The following is a 17,104-nucleotide window of genomic DNA, read 5'->3' as shown; positions in this document are numbered from 1 at the left end:
GAAGGTGAGACATTAAAGGAGCCTCAGACGCCATTGAATGAGCCTGGAAGAGAGGCAGCACTTTCTGGCCTCCTGTCCCTGCCCTTGGTCCACAGCCCAATCCATGTCGGCCCTTTCAGGAGCTTTTAGTGTAAATTAGCCCAGACCTGAAGTGGAGTCCGCCAGCTCCTCCCACGGCGCTTTCATCTCCTCTCCTGTCTGACTGGGACCACCTCTCTACCAGGCCCCTTCTGTAAGCAGCCCTCCTCTCCCCCCCAGCACTGGCCTTGCTCACCCCTCCTTCCTTCCACCCCAGTCTCCACATCCCCCTCCCAGTCTTCTCTCTCTCCTGCCAAACCCCTGCCTTCCAGCTCCCTTCCACCCCCTTTCCTGAAGCTAGAGCAAGAGGGAAAGAGCCTCTGAAGGGACTGATAACCATTCCCCACTCCCTCCCACCTGCCCCCTCCCTCCAGCCTGTACAGATTCCCTCTACAAAAGGCAGGAAGCAGAGGCTTCCTGAGACCAGCTGCTCTCCTGCTCCTTTGCCTTCTGCTGGCTAGATTGGGTTGTGTCTTTGCTCCCTCTTTCTTCAGGTGACAGTGGGTACCTGAGGTACCCAGGCCCCCTACCTCATTACCCCCATGAATGCTGTGGAAAGTCCCGAGGGGCAAGAGCTCCAAAAGATGGGGAGTGGAGCCTGGGACAACCCTGCCTACAGTGGTCCCCCCTCCCCACATGGGACACTGAGGGTCTGCACCATATCCAGGGCAGTGCCCCCCCAGCCCCAACCCAAAAAGCCTGAAGATGGACCCCGGGAGAAGGCATACAGGACCCTGGTATCCAGCTGCTGCTTCCAGATCTGTCGTGGCATTAGAGGTACCTGGTGGGAAGAGGGTTCTCCTGGGATACTGGAGTTGGGAAAGGAGTCCCAAAAGCTTTTGGGGGGCAGATGTGACCTGAAGAAGAGGTGGGATCTCAGTCTCTTTGGGCTTTATGAATTGTCTGTTAGAGCTGAAGGCCCCAGAACACAGACACCAGTGTAGTGGTCTCTTAGAGGGAGAACCTGGTACAGTTATTTCTGGGGGCCCAGAAGGGTATGGAGGGAGTTAGCTTAAAGGAGGACAGGTTTGTGAGGATCCCCTAGACTGCTCCACCTGAAACAAGGACCTCCTTTCCATGTCTTCATTCTCGGCTACCCAAAGTCTTTTCCACAGTCTACCTCAGGGTGTTTGATGAAGGAGGGCAGGCTTGAGTGTGGTTAGAGTAGCCTGAGTCAGCCAGCATACAAGGTGATGGGTGAGCAAAGGGCCGAGGTAGAAATGGAAGTAAAATCCAGGGACTGGTGGGTCAGGAACCTGGGAGCAACCCTGCTGGTGGCAATCCTAGGCATCTCTCCAATGTCCCTTAGGACTTTGGGGAACAACTCTGACTGAGAACACAGCTGAGAACCGGGAGCTTTACGTCAAGACCACCCTGCGGGAGCTGTTAGTATACATCATGTTCCTGGTGGACATCTGTCTTTGTGAGTAACATCTGTCTCTGTGTACATCTGACTGTGAGAAGCATCTGTATGTACAGCTGTGTACACGCTTCTGTAGCAATGCCTGTGGAGACAGACCCTATCTGTGGGAGCAGGCTGTGTCCCCGGACTGATTACCTTTTCAGCTTAAGATACTTCGATTAAAAAGAACTTGTCCCTGAGTTCAGGAGAAGAAGGCAGATGGTGAGAAAGCTGTTAAAGTTACTTTGTTACAAGGGAAATAACATGGTTTTTAAGTTCACGTTCCTGACACCAACCCAGCAACCACCATGTTCCGTTGGCGAGTGGAAGTTTTTACTCTTCTGAAAAAGTAGAAAACAGTTCCTTTCTGTTTAGAACGAAAAATATTTTGCCAGGTTTCATGTGGTTATTATGCTAGGTCTGATCCCCATTTTTCTAAAGGCAGGAGGAGAAAGATTTCAGCAGGCCTTAGAGCTCAGATTCCCAGTCAAAGGGCTAAAGATGCAAGTAGTGTAGTCGTGGTCAATGCAGCTGAGATTCTTCCATGTGAGAGGCCACCATGCCACAGGCACCGAAGGAAGCTTATTTGAAGTTCTAGCTACAGACACAAACTGGAAAGGTTTGGTGTGTAAGTTTCAAGGACCAAGTGAAAGGATAGAACAAGTGCACCATGGAAGGATAGAGTCAGAAAATTATCGATTGAAGGTATAGGGTCCGAATTTACACAGACTTGGGTACAAACACCAAGCTCTACCATTCACCAGTTGAGGAAACTTGAGCAAGTTGCATAATTTCTGTGAGTTTCAGTTTCTTAATTCATACCTATCCAATCCCATAGGATTATATGAGGTTTACATGAGATAATATTCATGAAGTCATTACCCCAGTAAAGAGCAACTAGTACCAGTAAATAAATAGGCATATGGTAAAAAAAATATTCCAAAATGGTCACCACCCTGGTCGCCTGACCTGATGCCCTCTCTAAATGATGGGCCTCCCTATATGATGCCCAGTGCTGGACAAAATGCTCCATGGGCATATGACCAGTACAGAGTTCTGTGATGCAATTCAGTTATATTTAGATTTGGGGAATCTGTGAGGACAGCAGAGGAAATGATATCTGAACCAGAAGCTGAAAGATGAGGAGGATTTAGCTCCTTGAAAGGAAGATGAAAAGAAGGGAAGTTCCTGGGAAGGGAGAACAGCATGTGCCTAGGGTTCTGAAGTCCTTTACATTTTGACGCTTCTGACATGTAGTAAAAGAGTACTGTTAAGAGCTTCCTAGCCCCCATCCTCTCCCAAGCCTCTTTCTTCTTTCAGGCAAAACTAGAGGCAATAGTGAGCCTTGGACACGGTCTCAGTAGGGCTATTTTGGCACTCTCCAAGGTCCTGACCTCACCTCCCTGGCATCTCAGCTCCCTGTCAGCTTCCCTGAGCTCTGACCATCTGCAACTAGACTATATATTCTCAGTGGGGATGATATAGCCCCTAGGGGGTAGAAATAGTTTCTTGGAGGGCAAAAAAGAAGAAAAAGAAAAAAACCCAACTTAGATATTGCAAAAGTTTTTGGCCCCAGAAAAGGCCACAGTACATAAACAAATGTAGTATTTATGTGCAATTAAAATTTAATTGGGGGGGCGCCTGGGTGGCGCAGCGGTTAAGCGGCTGCCTTCGGCTCAGGGCGTGATCCCGGCGTTGCCGGATCGAGCCCCACGTCGGGCTCCTCCGCTATGAGCCTGCCTTCCTCTCCCACTCCCCCTGCTTGTGTTCCCTCTCTCGCTGGCTGTCTCTATCTCTGTCCAATAAATTAAAAAAAAATTTTTAATTGGGGTCAGGGGTGATTAGGAAGAAAATGTCTAAAGACACCCCTGAGTTGAGGGATAATGCCAAAAAAGGTTAAGAAACATTGAACTAGATCCTTGTAATTTTGCTAGTCTGTGCTGAGCTCTCCTGCCTAATGATAGGAAATGCAAGTCCTAGCCATAAAATCTGACACAAAATATGGTGGCTGTTGTATTGTTCTAACAGGATGCTGTCTTCTAAGAGCTTCAATGACATGTAGTTGGATATGCAACTTTACTGTGTGCTTTTCCCTGTCAGTGCCTATGACTGGGTTCAGATGCTCTAGGACCCATATTTAGTATTAGGGTAAACACTGTGGCATAATGGAAAGATATAAACATCGGAGTTAGACTAACTGGATTCAAATACCAGTTCTGCCACTTACTGTTTTTGTGACTTTGGGCACTTCCTTGTTGGTAGAACAAAGAGAATAATACTTATGGAAATTACATATATAAATAATCTAACACAATCACTGATAGTAATTATCTTAGTGTTACCTAGTGGAATTTCAAAATACTTACTTGGTCCGCCAGACTGGTTATAAAAAATACCTTTCAAGAAAGAAGCAAATCCAAAAGGGATACATATTATATGATTCTTACTGTATGGCACTTTGAGAAAGGCAAAACTATGGAGATACTAAAAGGATCAGTGGGTGCCAGGGATCTGGAAGGGGAGGGAGATGAGTAGGTGGTGTTCAGAGAATTTTTAAGACAGTGAAACAACTCTATATGACAATATTATGGTAGATACACGTCATTATACATTTGTCCAAGCCCATATAATGTACAACACCTAACGTAAAGTGTGGACTTTGAATAATAATGTGTCAATGTAGGCTCATTGATTGTAGTAAATGTGCCACTCTGGTGGGGGATTTTGAATATGGGGAAGGCTGTCCATACGCAGAGGCAAGGGTATATGGGAAATCTCTATACCTTCCATTCAATTCTGTTTTGAACCTAAAACTGCTCTAAAAAGCAAGGTCTATTTGGTTTGTATTGGCTTCACATATAGGGATAATATAATTTGAACAGCATCATGTAAGTTAAGGCATTTTCTCTGGAAGACCTCAGTTAATCACTACAACCACCACCATTATCATTGTTATTAACAGCACACACACCAACCTTTTATTGAATAAAACCCCTACACTGTGTACCTTATCTTATTGACCTTGCACAGTGATTCTAGGATATTGGTTCTGTTATCACTTCCATTTTGTAAATCAGGGAAGTTTTGGATATGTCAAATAGCTTGCCCAAGGCCACACAGCAAGTAAGTGGCAGAAGCAGGAATCCCATTCCTAACTCAACTCTTGAGGCTTTTAACTAGATCTTCCACAGCCTCTCTGCACCAAATGTGTTACACATTAATCTATTAACACCTGTCAACATCTTAGCAAGGATAACTACGTGTCCTACCTTAGTAAAAGCATAATTTTGAATTCTACTGGCTGATTACTTTTTTCTTTTTATTGCTGTATTTTTTTAATGATATAAAAACATTAAAGAACATTTTGAAATATAATTCACCTATAATTTACCACCACAACACCAAAGATGATATCACTTATTATCAGCCCTTATCCATATATTTATATATTTTACCTACTTGTATCATATGGTTCCCTTTCTTTCTTTCTTTTTCTTTCTTTCTTTCTTTCTTTCTTTCTTTCTTTCTTTCTTTCTTTGTTCTTTTTAAGATTTTACCTATTTATTTCAGAGAGAGAGTGAGAGAGCCTGAGCAGGGAGGGAGGGGCAGAAGCAGACTCCCCACTGAGCAGGGAGCTGCTCAGGACCTGAGCCAAAGGCAGCGGCTTAACCAACTAAGCCAATCCAGGCGCCCCTCATATGGTTCCCTTTCACTTACAAATTATATCTGAAATATTTCTTCATGTTTGTAAGTAGTTTTTATATTTTCATTTTAATGACTACAGTCACATCACAATTAACTAAAGCATTTCTCTTGTTATTTAAATATTTGCCAACTGTAGGTAAATACATCTATCTATACTTGCTAGCCATTTCTGTTAAAGTATTTCCTTGGGAATTTCCAGGAAGGGAGATGCTAGGACAAAAGATAGGAATACCTTCTTCGTATTTGCTTATGTGTTGTCATTTTGCCTTTGTAGGGGACCATACAAATTTATTTATGCCACTAGGACTCTAAGATCATACCAATTTTGTCACAGTCTCACCAACATTGGATATTCTCATTTTTAGCTTTTATTTTTAAGTAGGCATAAAATGGTACAATTTGCCTTAATTTGTCTTTGATCACCAGTGAGAATGGATAATTTTCTCATGCTTTAATTTACTATGTAAATCTACTTTTGTGTAAATTGCTTAAACTATGTTTTAAGAGGGACAAGGGAGGGGATGGGGGGTGAGGCTTGGAGTATTAAACCCTAGGTGAAGGACCAACCACCAGGGGACTCATTTCCAGGATTTGGGTTCCTGGGGGTAGGAAAAATAGCCTAACAGGCTCATAGACTATAGTGGTCAGCCATACTGACCACATTTCTTCTCCCTTATGCTTTATTCTAGGATCTGGGTGGAGCTAGATACCAGAGCTATTTGGAGTTTCATCAGCTAAAATAGAGCTATCGTTTTTATGCAGGCAATGTGGGTGAACCATCTATCTTCCCACAATAACCATATCAGTTGGGCAGCCTTTTGAACCTTACAAAGAGCTTGTATACCTATTATCTCATTTGATCCTGACAGCAGTCCTGTAAGGGATAGATATTATTTCCATTTCACAGATTAGTAAGCCTTTTTTATTGTCATTTTGAATAGTCCAGGAATGATCAGTAATTCAGACTGGTCCCTGACAGGTGGAGTTGGTCCTATTCCTCCACATAGAAAGCACTGGAGAATGATCTCTCTGCCTCCACTCCTCCCCTCCCACCATCATGATAGTTATGAAAGGGCTTCCAGCTCTTTGTCTTCTTGGCAGGATTGCTGTAGCCTTTTGTTGATAGAGGAAACATTTAAGGTCTTTGTGTGGAAACAATGGCTGTTTGTTTTAGGAGACAGTATTGTTATCTCAAAGGTGCACCTGGGACTGGCCCTGTTTAGGAGCGGTTCTGAGACAGGACAAGGCTGGATCTGGTCACCATGCAGTTGGGGAGGAGGGCAGAGACCCTCAGCCTTTGGGGACTTGTGTCTACACACCAACTAATGTCAACTGGATGCTCTTTGTTCATCACTGGTTGTAAGGAAATGCCTACCTCTATTCACTTTGCCTTTTTTGAATGGATGTCAAGGTTCTGTCCATAGATTGGTGGAATCTTATATTAATAGGAGAGACTGAAGTAAATTTGGAGGCTAGGAAGATGTCTTTCTTTTTTTTCTTTATTGAGGTATAACTGGTATACAACACTGTATTCATTTTAGGTGTAAAACATAATTATTTAATATATGTATATATTGGGAAACTATCACAATTAGTTTAGTTAACATTCCTCACTATATGTAGTTACTATTTTTTCTTGTGATGAGAATTTTTAAGATTTAGTCTCTCAGCAACCTTCAAATATACAATACAGTATTGTTAACTGTAATCACCATGCTGTACACAACATCGCCATGCTGGACTGGTTTATCTTAAAATTGGAATTTTGTACCTTTTGACCTCACCAATTTCACACTTCCCCTCACACCTTTATGTCTGGCAACTACCAATATTTTCTCTGTATCTATGAGTTTGATGGGTTTTGTTTTTGCTTTAGATTCCACATATACGTGACATACAGTATCTGTCTTTGACTTATTTCACTTAGTATAATGTCCTTAATGTCCATCCATGTTGTTGCAAATAGCAGCATTTCCTTTTTTGGTGGATGAATAATATTCCTCGTATGTATGTACCACAATTTTTTTTATCCATTCATTTGTCAACAGACACTTAGGTTGTTTTCATGTCTTGGCTATTGTAAATAATGCTGCGATGAACATAGGGGTGCAGATACCTTTTTTGAGATAGTGATATCATTTTCTTTACATAAATACCCAGAAATGGAATTGCTGGTTCATATGGTAATTCTGTTTTTAATTTTTTGAGGAACCTCCATAGAAGATGTCTTTCTTGACTGAGCATTCCTAGAATTGACAAGGAAGGAACAGAAATTTGGAAGTTCAGAAAATGTCTGCGGGTGAGCTCCTATACCCTATGTGACTGTAATGATGGCAGAAGATAATTGGTCGCATAGAACCATGACATTAGTGAAGGTGCAATGGTGATAGAGCATGGGGCCTGGAATAAGATGACATGGTTCAAATGATGGTGCAACCAGTTACTAGCCATTGCCTTTTGCAAGCTAGATCAAGATACTCAAATCTCTGGAAGTCCTGATTTCCTTATATGTTGAATGATGATAATGACTGCCTTTGTGAGATTGGTGGAAAATAAGTAAGTACAAATAGTACAGTGCCTGGCATATGGTGGGCTTTCAATAAATATCAGTTTTCATTCCACATCAAGGTATAAATTAGGAAAATATTGAAATGTAAAGTTTAACCCACTGGAAGCCTGAGATCTGAGAAAGCATCAGAATAATGCTTATTGAGATCAGAAAGACTAGGGCCTCTAGAAGCAGTTGCCAGGGATCAAGACCGGCCATGGGATCATGATTTCATACTTTTCTTAGCATACTCAGTTACCCGTGGCCCATCCAGACACAGTGAATTACAAAGTCCTTCTAGTACTAGAGTGAGGTCATCTGAGCTCAACCTAAATAATAGGGATTTAGGTCCCACCAGCAGACTTTGGCCTATATTTGCTGTAGCAGAATTCCCTGGTGCCCCAGAATTATGAGGGCCTGGATCACTGTTACAAGATGGGTGAGCCTGGACATATCCTGTTGTCCAATGCTAGGTGACAACCTGTCATGTAGTTTTCCCCCATGTGGGGCTGTGGTTGGTCTCTAGAAATACTATAGTACATTTAAATGCCAGTTCTTGGAATCAGGAAAGGAATTTTTACCTATAACTATGCTTTGATAAAGTACAGGAGAGCAGGCAGCAGTAGCTGATAAAACCCAGATATTCTAAATTTTTGTAGATGAGATCAGTCTGGGGCTCTGCTGGTGTGAGTACAGAGAAAGAACGCGTAGTTAGCATTCATAAAGAGTCTGAGTATTGACTCTGCCTCTTGCCAGCTAAATGGCCCTGAGCAGATCATATAAAGTTGAATTTCATGATTCATCGTGTTAAAAATAAAACCACAGCCCCCAAATGGTGTCACTTAGGTTAAGGCCCCATGTCAGTAAATCCAGACTTAATACCTAAACTAACTGCAGTTTCAACCCCCCAAAAATGTAACCTTTAACCAGTCAACATGGGAATTTCTTGGCCAGCGCTGGGATATTTATGGATAGACTCCTTCCATTCCCCGTAGAAGGGCTACCTTGCCAAAAACAGTGGCTTCTTTGCTGATAATTTCTTTTTTTCCACTCCCTCTGTACCTTTAAAAACCTTTCCTTTTCTGTAGCCCTTTGGAGCTTCCCTCTACTTGCTAGATGGGATGTTGCCTGATTCATGGTTTAACTAATAAAACCAATTAGATCTTTAAAATTTACTTGATTGAATTGTGACGTTTAACATTAGGAAAACTGCGCATGGGCAAGGTCAGACCATACCTGATAAGCTACTGAGAGACATTGCACGGGAAAACATTGCATTTGAAAACTATGGAACACGGGACTCAGGTAAGGGGTTATAATAATACTGATAACTATCTCTTTATGCTGTTAGGTGGTGACTGCAATGAACCTAGGATTTAAGTTGAGACAGATCATTAGGCCTGTGTGGAGGTTTTAGTCACAGATACAAGGCAAAGGGCACTGTTCTCAAAGGTGTGCTCCAAGGACCCCTGGGGCTTCCCGAGACCCTTTCCCTTACCAAATGTCATATTTGTGAGAGGTCATATTTTCTTCAGATACTTCAACCAAAACAGCATATAGCAGCAGACTGAATTCTGAAGCAGATACGAGAATCCAGCAAACTTCTTTCAAGCTGGACATTAAACAGGCTTGCAAAAATGTTAAACGATCCCATTTTCTCACTGAATTTATTTATTGTTTTAGAAAATAGTTGTTTTTCATAAAAATATGTTGTTTGTTTATGTATATGGGGTTTGTTATCATTATTTTTAAATGAATCATTATTATAAATACCTAAATTTTTCCTCAGTTTTAATTTCTATAGGGTAATTATTGTTAGCTATAACCCAAATAAAAACTTTTTGGAGTTCCTAATAATTTTTAAGAGTTACAAAGGGGTTTTGAGGACAACATGTTTGACAATCACTGGTTTGGGGAATGAGTTTGAGCTGGTCAAATAGATTATTTCACAGCAAGGAGAGCTCCACAAATGAAATGTTGAGAGCTCATTAGCAAAAAGTTCAAACTAAGGACAAGAGCCGGGCTATTCACACGTTCATTCATTCAGACTTTTACGAAGTCCTATTATGTGGCAGACGGTCCTAACTGTTAAAGGCTTTGAAATACAGGAGACACACCTTCTGCCTTCAGGGAGCAAAGGAAGCCGGCACGTAAACCAATAGTGAGCTGCCCCACTCTGGATGCTGGCGGGGAGGGGGTGGGGGGTCTTGCTCCAGGATGGTGGCAAGATGTTGGAGGACAAAGTGTTCAGAGAGACCGGAACTCTTGTGGGTCTCAGAAGCAGGCAACCATTCAAGTCTGAGGAGACCCAAAGTTATTGCCATTTGCCAAAAGCCTTTACATTTGCTTGTGTTTTTTGTTTTGTTTTATTTTAACATTATTGGCTCTCAGCCTGGAGAAGGCAGGGCTGGGAATAAGAGCCAACTAAGGCCTCAGGCTATGAATATGCAAGAGCTTTGCCAGAGTCAGAGTTTGGAAGGGCCAGTATGAAAGGAAAATATAAAGCAGTGTTTTTCTTCGTTTCATTACAAAAGAATTCTACCCCTTCCCCCCAAACCATGGGGATATCCTTATCAAAAGTTTAAGACATAGTTCTTGTTAAAAAAAAAAAAAAGTAAAATATTATGGAAAATGTTAAAGGCCACTATTATTAAACGCTATTCATTGTTTGGTGTATATCCTTTCAGCCATTTTCTGGGCACATATAAATATGTTTGAATTTTAGTGAAATGCACTGGGTTTATAATCCTCTAGTGAATGCTCTGAGGATTTAACCCTTCCCTCATTTCTAAGTTGCAATTATCTTCTGCTTACTTTCCATCTTAAGAAACATGAGGCATTTGAAATTCAATTTTAAATGACCTAATAGCATTAATTAGAATGTGTGGGTGGAAGAAGGAATTGCCTAAGAAGGAGAACAGCAGCAACAAGAGGATTTCTTAATAGGGAACTTATACTAAGCAAAGGAAAAAGGGTTCCGTATATTCAGTAAATGGTTTTAACTGAGAGATCTGTGATTATATTTGACTTTTCTTAACATAGAAATTTTGTGTTGTCAGTTTGTTGACTTCAGCTCTTTTTCCCTAATTCCTAGAAAAATTCCTTTTCCAAAGTACCCATCTGATATGGATGTAATCACATGAAATGCTTCCGTTGGGATATCGTTTTAGCTGTAGTAACAGTGCTTATATAAGATAATTATTTCTCTCTCCCATAACAATCTGAGTTGTATAAGAAGCCGTGGACAGGGGGCATGTGGGTGGCTCAGTCAGTTAAGCGTCTGACTCATGATTTCAGCTCAGGTCATGATCTCTGGGTCATGAGATTGAGCCCCAGGTTGGGCTCCGTGCCAGGCGTGCTGAAGCCCTGGACTAAAATGGGGCTCCACAGTCATGTGGGGCCTAGACTGGCTTCTACCTCTTTGTGTTGTCATTCTCAACATGCGACTTCTGCCCATGCTTCAGCTCCTGCTCTTACGTCCCTGTTACAGCTCTCAGGAAGTAAGAAAGTAGAAAGGGGAAGTATAGGAGCCAGAAGTTGTAAGTGGAAGCATACCACTCCACTCACACTCCATTGACCATAACTTGTTCAAATAGTCACCATAACTAGCTGCAAGGGAGGCTTGGTAATGTGGTAATTAGTTGGGCAGCCATGTGCCTCTGCATAAAATTACATGATCATGTAAGAAGGGAAGGGAAATCACTAGTAGTCTATGACAAATAGGGGGAGAAGAACTCTTGTCCATAGTTTGATATGGGAGCGGCAACAATTAATGGGAACCCAGAGAAACCAAGGCACTTATAACTTCCCTGACACAAAATCATCAGGGAGGCTGATGAGACCTGATTCTTTTCCACCAGGAGTGCATATTAAAGTGTTTTGCTAAGTTATTATGAAATTATTATCAGAGGCTGTTGGGGAGGCATAAGAAGTGACAGTTTCAAGGCATTATATTTTATTTCACAAGAAAGAAGAATCATCTTATAAGAGTAACCATAAAACTTCCCTCCCTCCCAGATTACAGGACCAAAGCCAAACTGGATCCAGTGAACTAAGAAATAGGTAGAGAGATGTTTCGGAGAGCTCCTCAGCAAACCAGGTGATAAGAGGGACTAGGAAGAGGCCTTCAGAGTAGCCACAGGGTAAATTTATAAAATCAATAAAGCCCAAGGAACTTCCAACTCTTCAAGTGGAAGATTGATGGAACAGTGGGAGTTCTGTCCATATAATGACCGTCAGGGCTGGGTTTGGGGGCAGAGGGAAGAGACCTCCAGATTTCCGGAGAAACATCCTCCATATTTTTCCTCACAGCTATCCAGCTTAGGAAGGAGCAGTTGTCTTCTGAGTTTCAAAAACTTGAAGGCACAGAGTTTCCAATAAAGAAGTGGTATAGATACATAAAGGAATTATAATTACACACTTGCTGGCAGAAGCACCCAAGCTTTTCAAGATTCTTTGTCAATTGACACTCTCCTGCCCAAGGAGAGTGCTGTTAGAAAATGACAGCTAAGTCCCATCACATAGAACAAGAAAGGAGCTCAGTAGCGTATGAGGCCTATATGGCAATCACCTGGGAAAGTAGGCACACAAAGTAACTGCTGACTTCTTGTTATTGCTCTGAACTGGGAAGGTCTTCCAACAGGTCAAAAGAGAGGACAAGAACATTCAGTCTCTACTATAAACATTGGAATGGATAAAATCAAGTTATTATCCAAGCTCATGATGATGATGATGATTAATAATAATTATTACTGTCATACTTCTTTAATAATAATATATTTATGCCCCACCTATGTCTAAAAGGGACCTAAGCCAGCTTACATTAAAATCACAGACACAATAAAATATAGACCATTAGAACTATAATAAAAAGACTTAGCAAAAAAGTGGGAAAAGATAGGGGAGGAAGATAACTTGTACCAGAAAACCTAAGGTATACAAAAGTACAGCAAATAAGAACAAAGCCTGAGGTTCCTGGCAGCCAAAGCAAGAAGAAACATAAATAGTGCACAGTTCTCACTGGTGACTAAGAAAAAGCACACAAATTAATAATGTCCAAATCCTGAGGTTTTTATGGGCTTATTGGAGACAATGTGTGCAAAGCCCAGTGCACAACCCTAGCTCTGGGAAGAGTTGGCTTTGTTGAATTTTATATGAGTCATGGAATATCATAAGGGATAAAGGCAATATTCAAGACTGAGGCTACTTCTCTTTTGACTGTGTTTTATATCTGCCTCCTTCAATATCCATATTAAATCCTCATTCTTAAAGCATTTTTAAGAGTAGGGATATATATACACACACACACACTATACATACATATATACATATTTGTATATGTATATACGTGTAAATGCATATATATACATTTATAAGTGCTTATAAACATACATACGCACGTGTGTGTGTGTAAATTTTTATGGTATTCTAGACACCTAGATTTACCTAGAAATAAAGCTTGGAGAGCCTTGAGGAATTAATGGTAGGTATGTTCCTAGAATATCATCATCAGTTGGCTTGGTCAGCAAGCGCCCTCTAATATAGGGTAATAATGTACTTTAATTAATGTAGACTTTGGCACAAATATGCTAAAGTCATCGACTGCCCTCTAGAGATATTCGAACAGTAGCAGAAGATTTTCTAGCTCCATTTTCCTCAAGAATAATGCGATCTCTTTGAAAATGTCATGGTTTTCCCATAAGTAAGGACCATGTTGCAATGAAATAAAATGCAGTGAAAACTGGCTTAACCCATATGGGATTTATGGTCTAGATAATGGAAGTCCAAAGGAGGGCAAATCATCGGGGATGATCCATCCAGTGACTTAATGACATCACCCAAGCCCCGTCTGTTTGTTACTCAGTTTTGCCAGCTGAATCCTCTGGGGCTGAATCCTCTGGGGCTTTCTCATTCGTATCTACTATGAGAGAGAAAGTCCCAAAAGGTTCCAGAACTCTCTCTTCATGACTCCTTGGTCTGAGATGGGTTACATGGTCATCCCTCAAGCTGTAATGGCACCAAGGGAGGGACATTTGTGAATGAATTTAGGCCTAAGCTTCCCGTCCAAACCCTAGAGCCAGGGTTGAATTCAGCTTCTAGCCACATATGTGAGATGATCCACAGAGGTGTGATATCATCGCAAATAAAATCATGGTATTAACTAGGAGAGGATCTTAAGGAAGCAGTCACGAAGTCCTGTACAGTATCCAGCACCTGGAAATTTCAACCTATGACTTGGAAATAAATAGGTGGACAGATTTTTAAAAATAATTTTATTATTTCTATATTGTATTATTACTATAGCATTACTTGAACTCCATGGGAATGAAGAGAAACAAAACCCACCGATTATACTACTCGTTATTCATTAGAAAGTCCATTTTTCCTTCAAGTTTTTACATAACTAGTATTTTTGTAAAATATTTAATTGTCACAATAGCACAGAAACAATTTTGCATTCTGTGTTTACTTCCATTTCAATGGCTGTGTAATACTCCATTAAGTGGCTCAATGATATCATAGTTTACTTCAATATTGCCTCTTTGTAGGACATTTAAGTTGTTTACAATCTTTTGATACTATGAACAACCCAGGTCACAGTTTTGGGCATGTGAGTTTTTCCTCCTCTGGGACTCACCTATTGCAGAGTATGACTCTTTTTTTTTTTTTTTAAATTTTATTTTATTATATTATGTTAATCACCATACAAGTACATCCCCAGATTCCGATGTAAAGTTTGATGCTTCATTAGTTGCGTATAACACCAGTGCACCATGCAATACGTGCCCTCCTTACTACCCATCACCAGTCTATCCCATTCCCCCACCCCCTCCCCTCTGAAGTCTTCAGTTTGTTTCTCATAGTCAGAGTATGACTCTTGATACAGATTTGTATACAATTATCTGTTTATACCAGAATGAAGGAATTTGGAGCTTCCTTTAAGATGGTGATGTTTCGAATTTATCAAATGCTTTTTGCAATTCACCTCCTAACTCAGATATTAGACTCTCCAAAGAGAGTTTTCTTATAAGGGTGCCTTACAAACTTGTGTAATGCTAAACATTTGGCTTGATTTTTGGCAGGAGAGTAGAGTCCCTAATCAGAAGGATTAGAGTGGTAGAGAATATGGTAGTGTAATGTATGGTGGCTAAATTCATGGTCTTTGAATTTGAACCTGAGTTTGAACGCAAGTTCTACTTACTTGCTATGTGATCTTTGGACAAATTACTTAATAGCATAAAATCCAGATGGTAGTTCCCACTTTATGAGGTTTTTATGGGCTTATTGGAGACAATGTGTGCAAAGCCCAGTGCACAATATGTGTCTGTGATGTCAGTTACTGTTATTTTTCAGCAACTGTGAATTCGATCTGAGGCCAGCATTAAAAGGCATGATGTAGTCTATGCAAGAGAACTTAATTTCTGTCCAAGAGAAAAAAAATCAGACACTCCATGCTGGATTGTGAGACCAACACCTGGTCTCTGAATCTTCTTGATAGCGTTCCAATGCAGTCATTATCCAATGTCTGAAAACTTCCTGCAATGAGGCCCTCACTATATTAAAAAGGTAGTAATGTACTGACATACGGACCTTCCACATACTGACTCAAATTCTGATTCCTTCCAGTTCCCACCCATTCCCTGGTCTAGTGTTGCTTTTTGAAATGGAGCAATTCCACTCCTTCACTGGACCTTAAAGGAAGGAACCAGTGAGGCCCCTGGCAGGAGCCCCCTCCGTGTGATCCTCTGCAGGCAGTCCTTGCTGACACCATCAGAGATGAAATGGGTGTTTGCGAAGTGGTCCATTTCATAATTTGAGAGCACTAGTGGTCAGGAAATTCTGCCTTTCATGGAGTTTACATTGTCACTCCTATAACTTCTACTCCTTGGACATAGCTTAGTCCCAGGAGCAGAACAGAACTAGTTTACTGTGGGGGCAGATGGATTTGCCTTTGAATCCTGGCTCCTTGGGCAAGTTACTTCAGCTGTTTGAGACTGGAAAATAGGGATGATAATAATATCACCTAATATATTTATAGTGCTGTTGTAGAATTAAATGAAATAGGCATGTCAAGCACTTAGCATAGGGCATATAATAGATGTTGTGAGGTAATAAATGGCTACTCTGGTCTATTCGTTCTCCTGACATGGAGAAGGATGATGGTAGAATGGATATGCTGAGTCCCTGTCAGATTCAGAAAGCTCTGAACCAGGTGTTTCACTTAGACAAGCTGGTTCTTCATGGTAAAGTCAAATGATTTACCTGAATGGAAATGCTTGGGGGAAAGAAGACAATAGGAACGATCAACAAGTTGTTTTCAATCTTTTTCTCCTACAATATGTTGGAAGGATGTGGTCCACTGCTATGACTGCTGGTGACCCCACAGGGCAATAGATTCGGTGATGTTCCCTTAGAGTGAGGAGGTGGCGTTCTGAGACGTCTATGTAGTTTGTAAAAGCTTTCCTATCCCTTTCTATCTCAGAAGGAAGGTTCTGAGAGCCTCTTGGGAAAGATGTTATTTCTTCTTCCTCACTCCCAGGTGTGAGAATCATGAAAACAGGCACTGGGAAACACCTGCCTTCTTGACAACTCTATCAAAGACAAGTGGGATTATGTAGCAACAGGTCAAGGCAGTGGTTCTAGTGTGGTCCCAGAACCAGTGGCATCAACATTACATGGGAATGTATTGGAAACGAACATTACTGAGCCCCATCCTATAGCAGTCTGTGTTTTAATAAGCCTTCCGAGTAATTCTGATGCAGTCAGAATTGCAGTCACCATATCATACCATGATGGGGAGAGACATAGGAGCTGAAATCATCACTCCATCTAGCAATCCTGGGCTTCCTCTGCCCTGCTTTTGGGTTCAGATTGCAGTAACCTCTAAGCCTGGTACTCACCTCATGTTCTGGATGGTTGGCATATTAGGAAGATTGAGCTGTGCCATCAACATTTCTATCATCCCATTGTATAAGCATTACTGGCCAACTGTACTTGCTCCCTAACCCAGCTAAGGACTGGCTTTGTTTCTCTTACCTAGGACTATGAACTTGTTGCTCTCTTTGGACTGTGGAACATTCCAGCCTCCTTCTAACATCTATTAAATAGGAATTATCCTTGACTATTTTGAGGACTTTGCTGCCATGTGTCAAATATGGAGTCATAACACTTTGTTTTGTTTGAAAATTATTCATTTATTTCATTTTATTCTTTTTGTGGTTTTTTCCCCCACGTTTGATTCAGCCCAACAAACACTTATTGAGAAACTATTAAATACCAGGCACTTTGCTAAATGTATGAATCATAGTCCTTGTCCGCAGAGGAGCATATAATGGGGTGACTAGAACTGGTTGTTAAGCACCCACTGTGTT

General features: G+C 41.2%; 1 protein-coding gene across 2 annotated transcripts in view; it reads left to right on the top strand.

The window, feature by feature from the left end:
- The first annotated feature begins 511 nt into the window (after positions 1-511).
- The window catches only part of PKD2L1 (polycystin 2 like 1, transient receptor potential cation channel), a 30,532-nt gene continuing 13,939 nt past the window's right edge, over positions 512-17,104 (top strand). The window contains exons 1-2 of one of the 2 annotated variants that reach the window (XM_019804909.2): positions 512-855; positions 1,388-1,501. In XM_019804909.2, coding sequence (XP_019660468.2) covers positions 621-855; positions 1,388-1,501 — 349 coding nt within the window. In that variant the 5' untranslated portion in view covers positions 512-620. Of the gene's footprint in view, positions 856-1,365; positions 1,502-17,104 lie in introns of both variants that reach the window. The other variant, XM_019804910.2, reaches the window with a different exon arrangement.

Source organism: Ailuropoda melanoleuca, chromosome 6 (assembly GCF_002007445.2).
Source record: "Ailuropoda melanoleuca isolate Jingjing chromosome 6, ASM200744v2, whole genome shotgun sequence".
Classification (NCBI taxonomy): Eukaryota; Metazoa; Chordata; class Mammalia; order Carnivora; family Ursidae; genus Ailuropoda; species Ailuropoda melanoleuca.
Note: the sequence above shows the minus strand (reverse complement) of the source record. Positions and strands in the feature narration are given on the sequence as shown.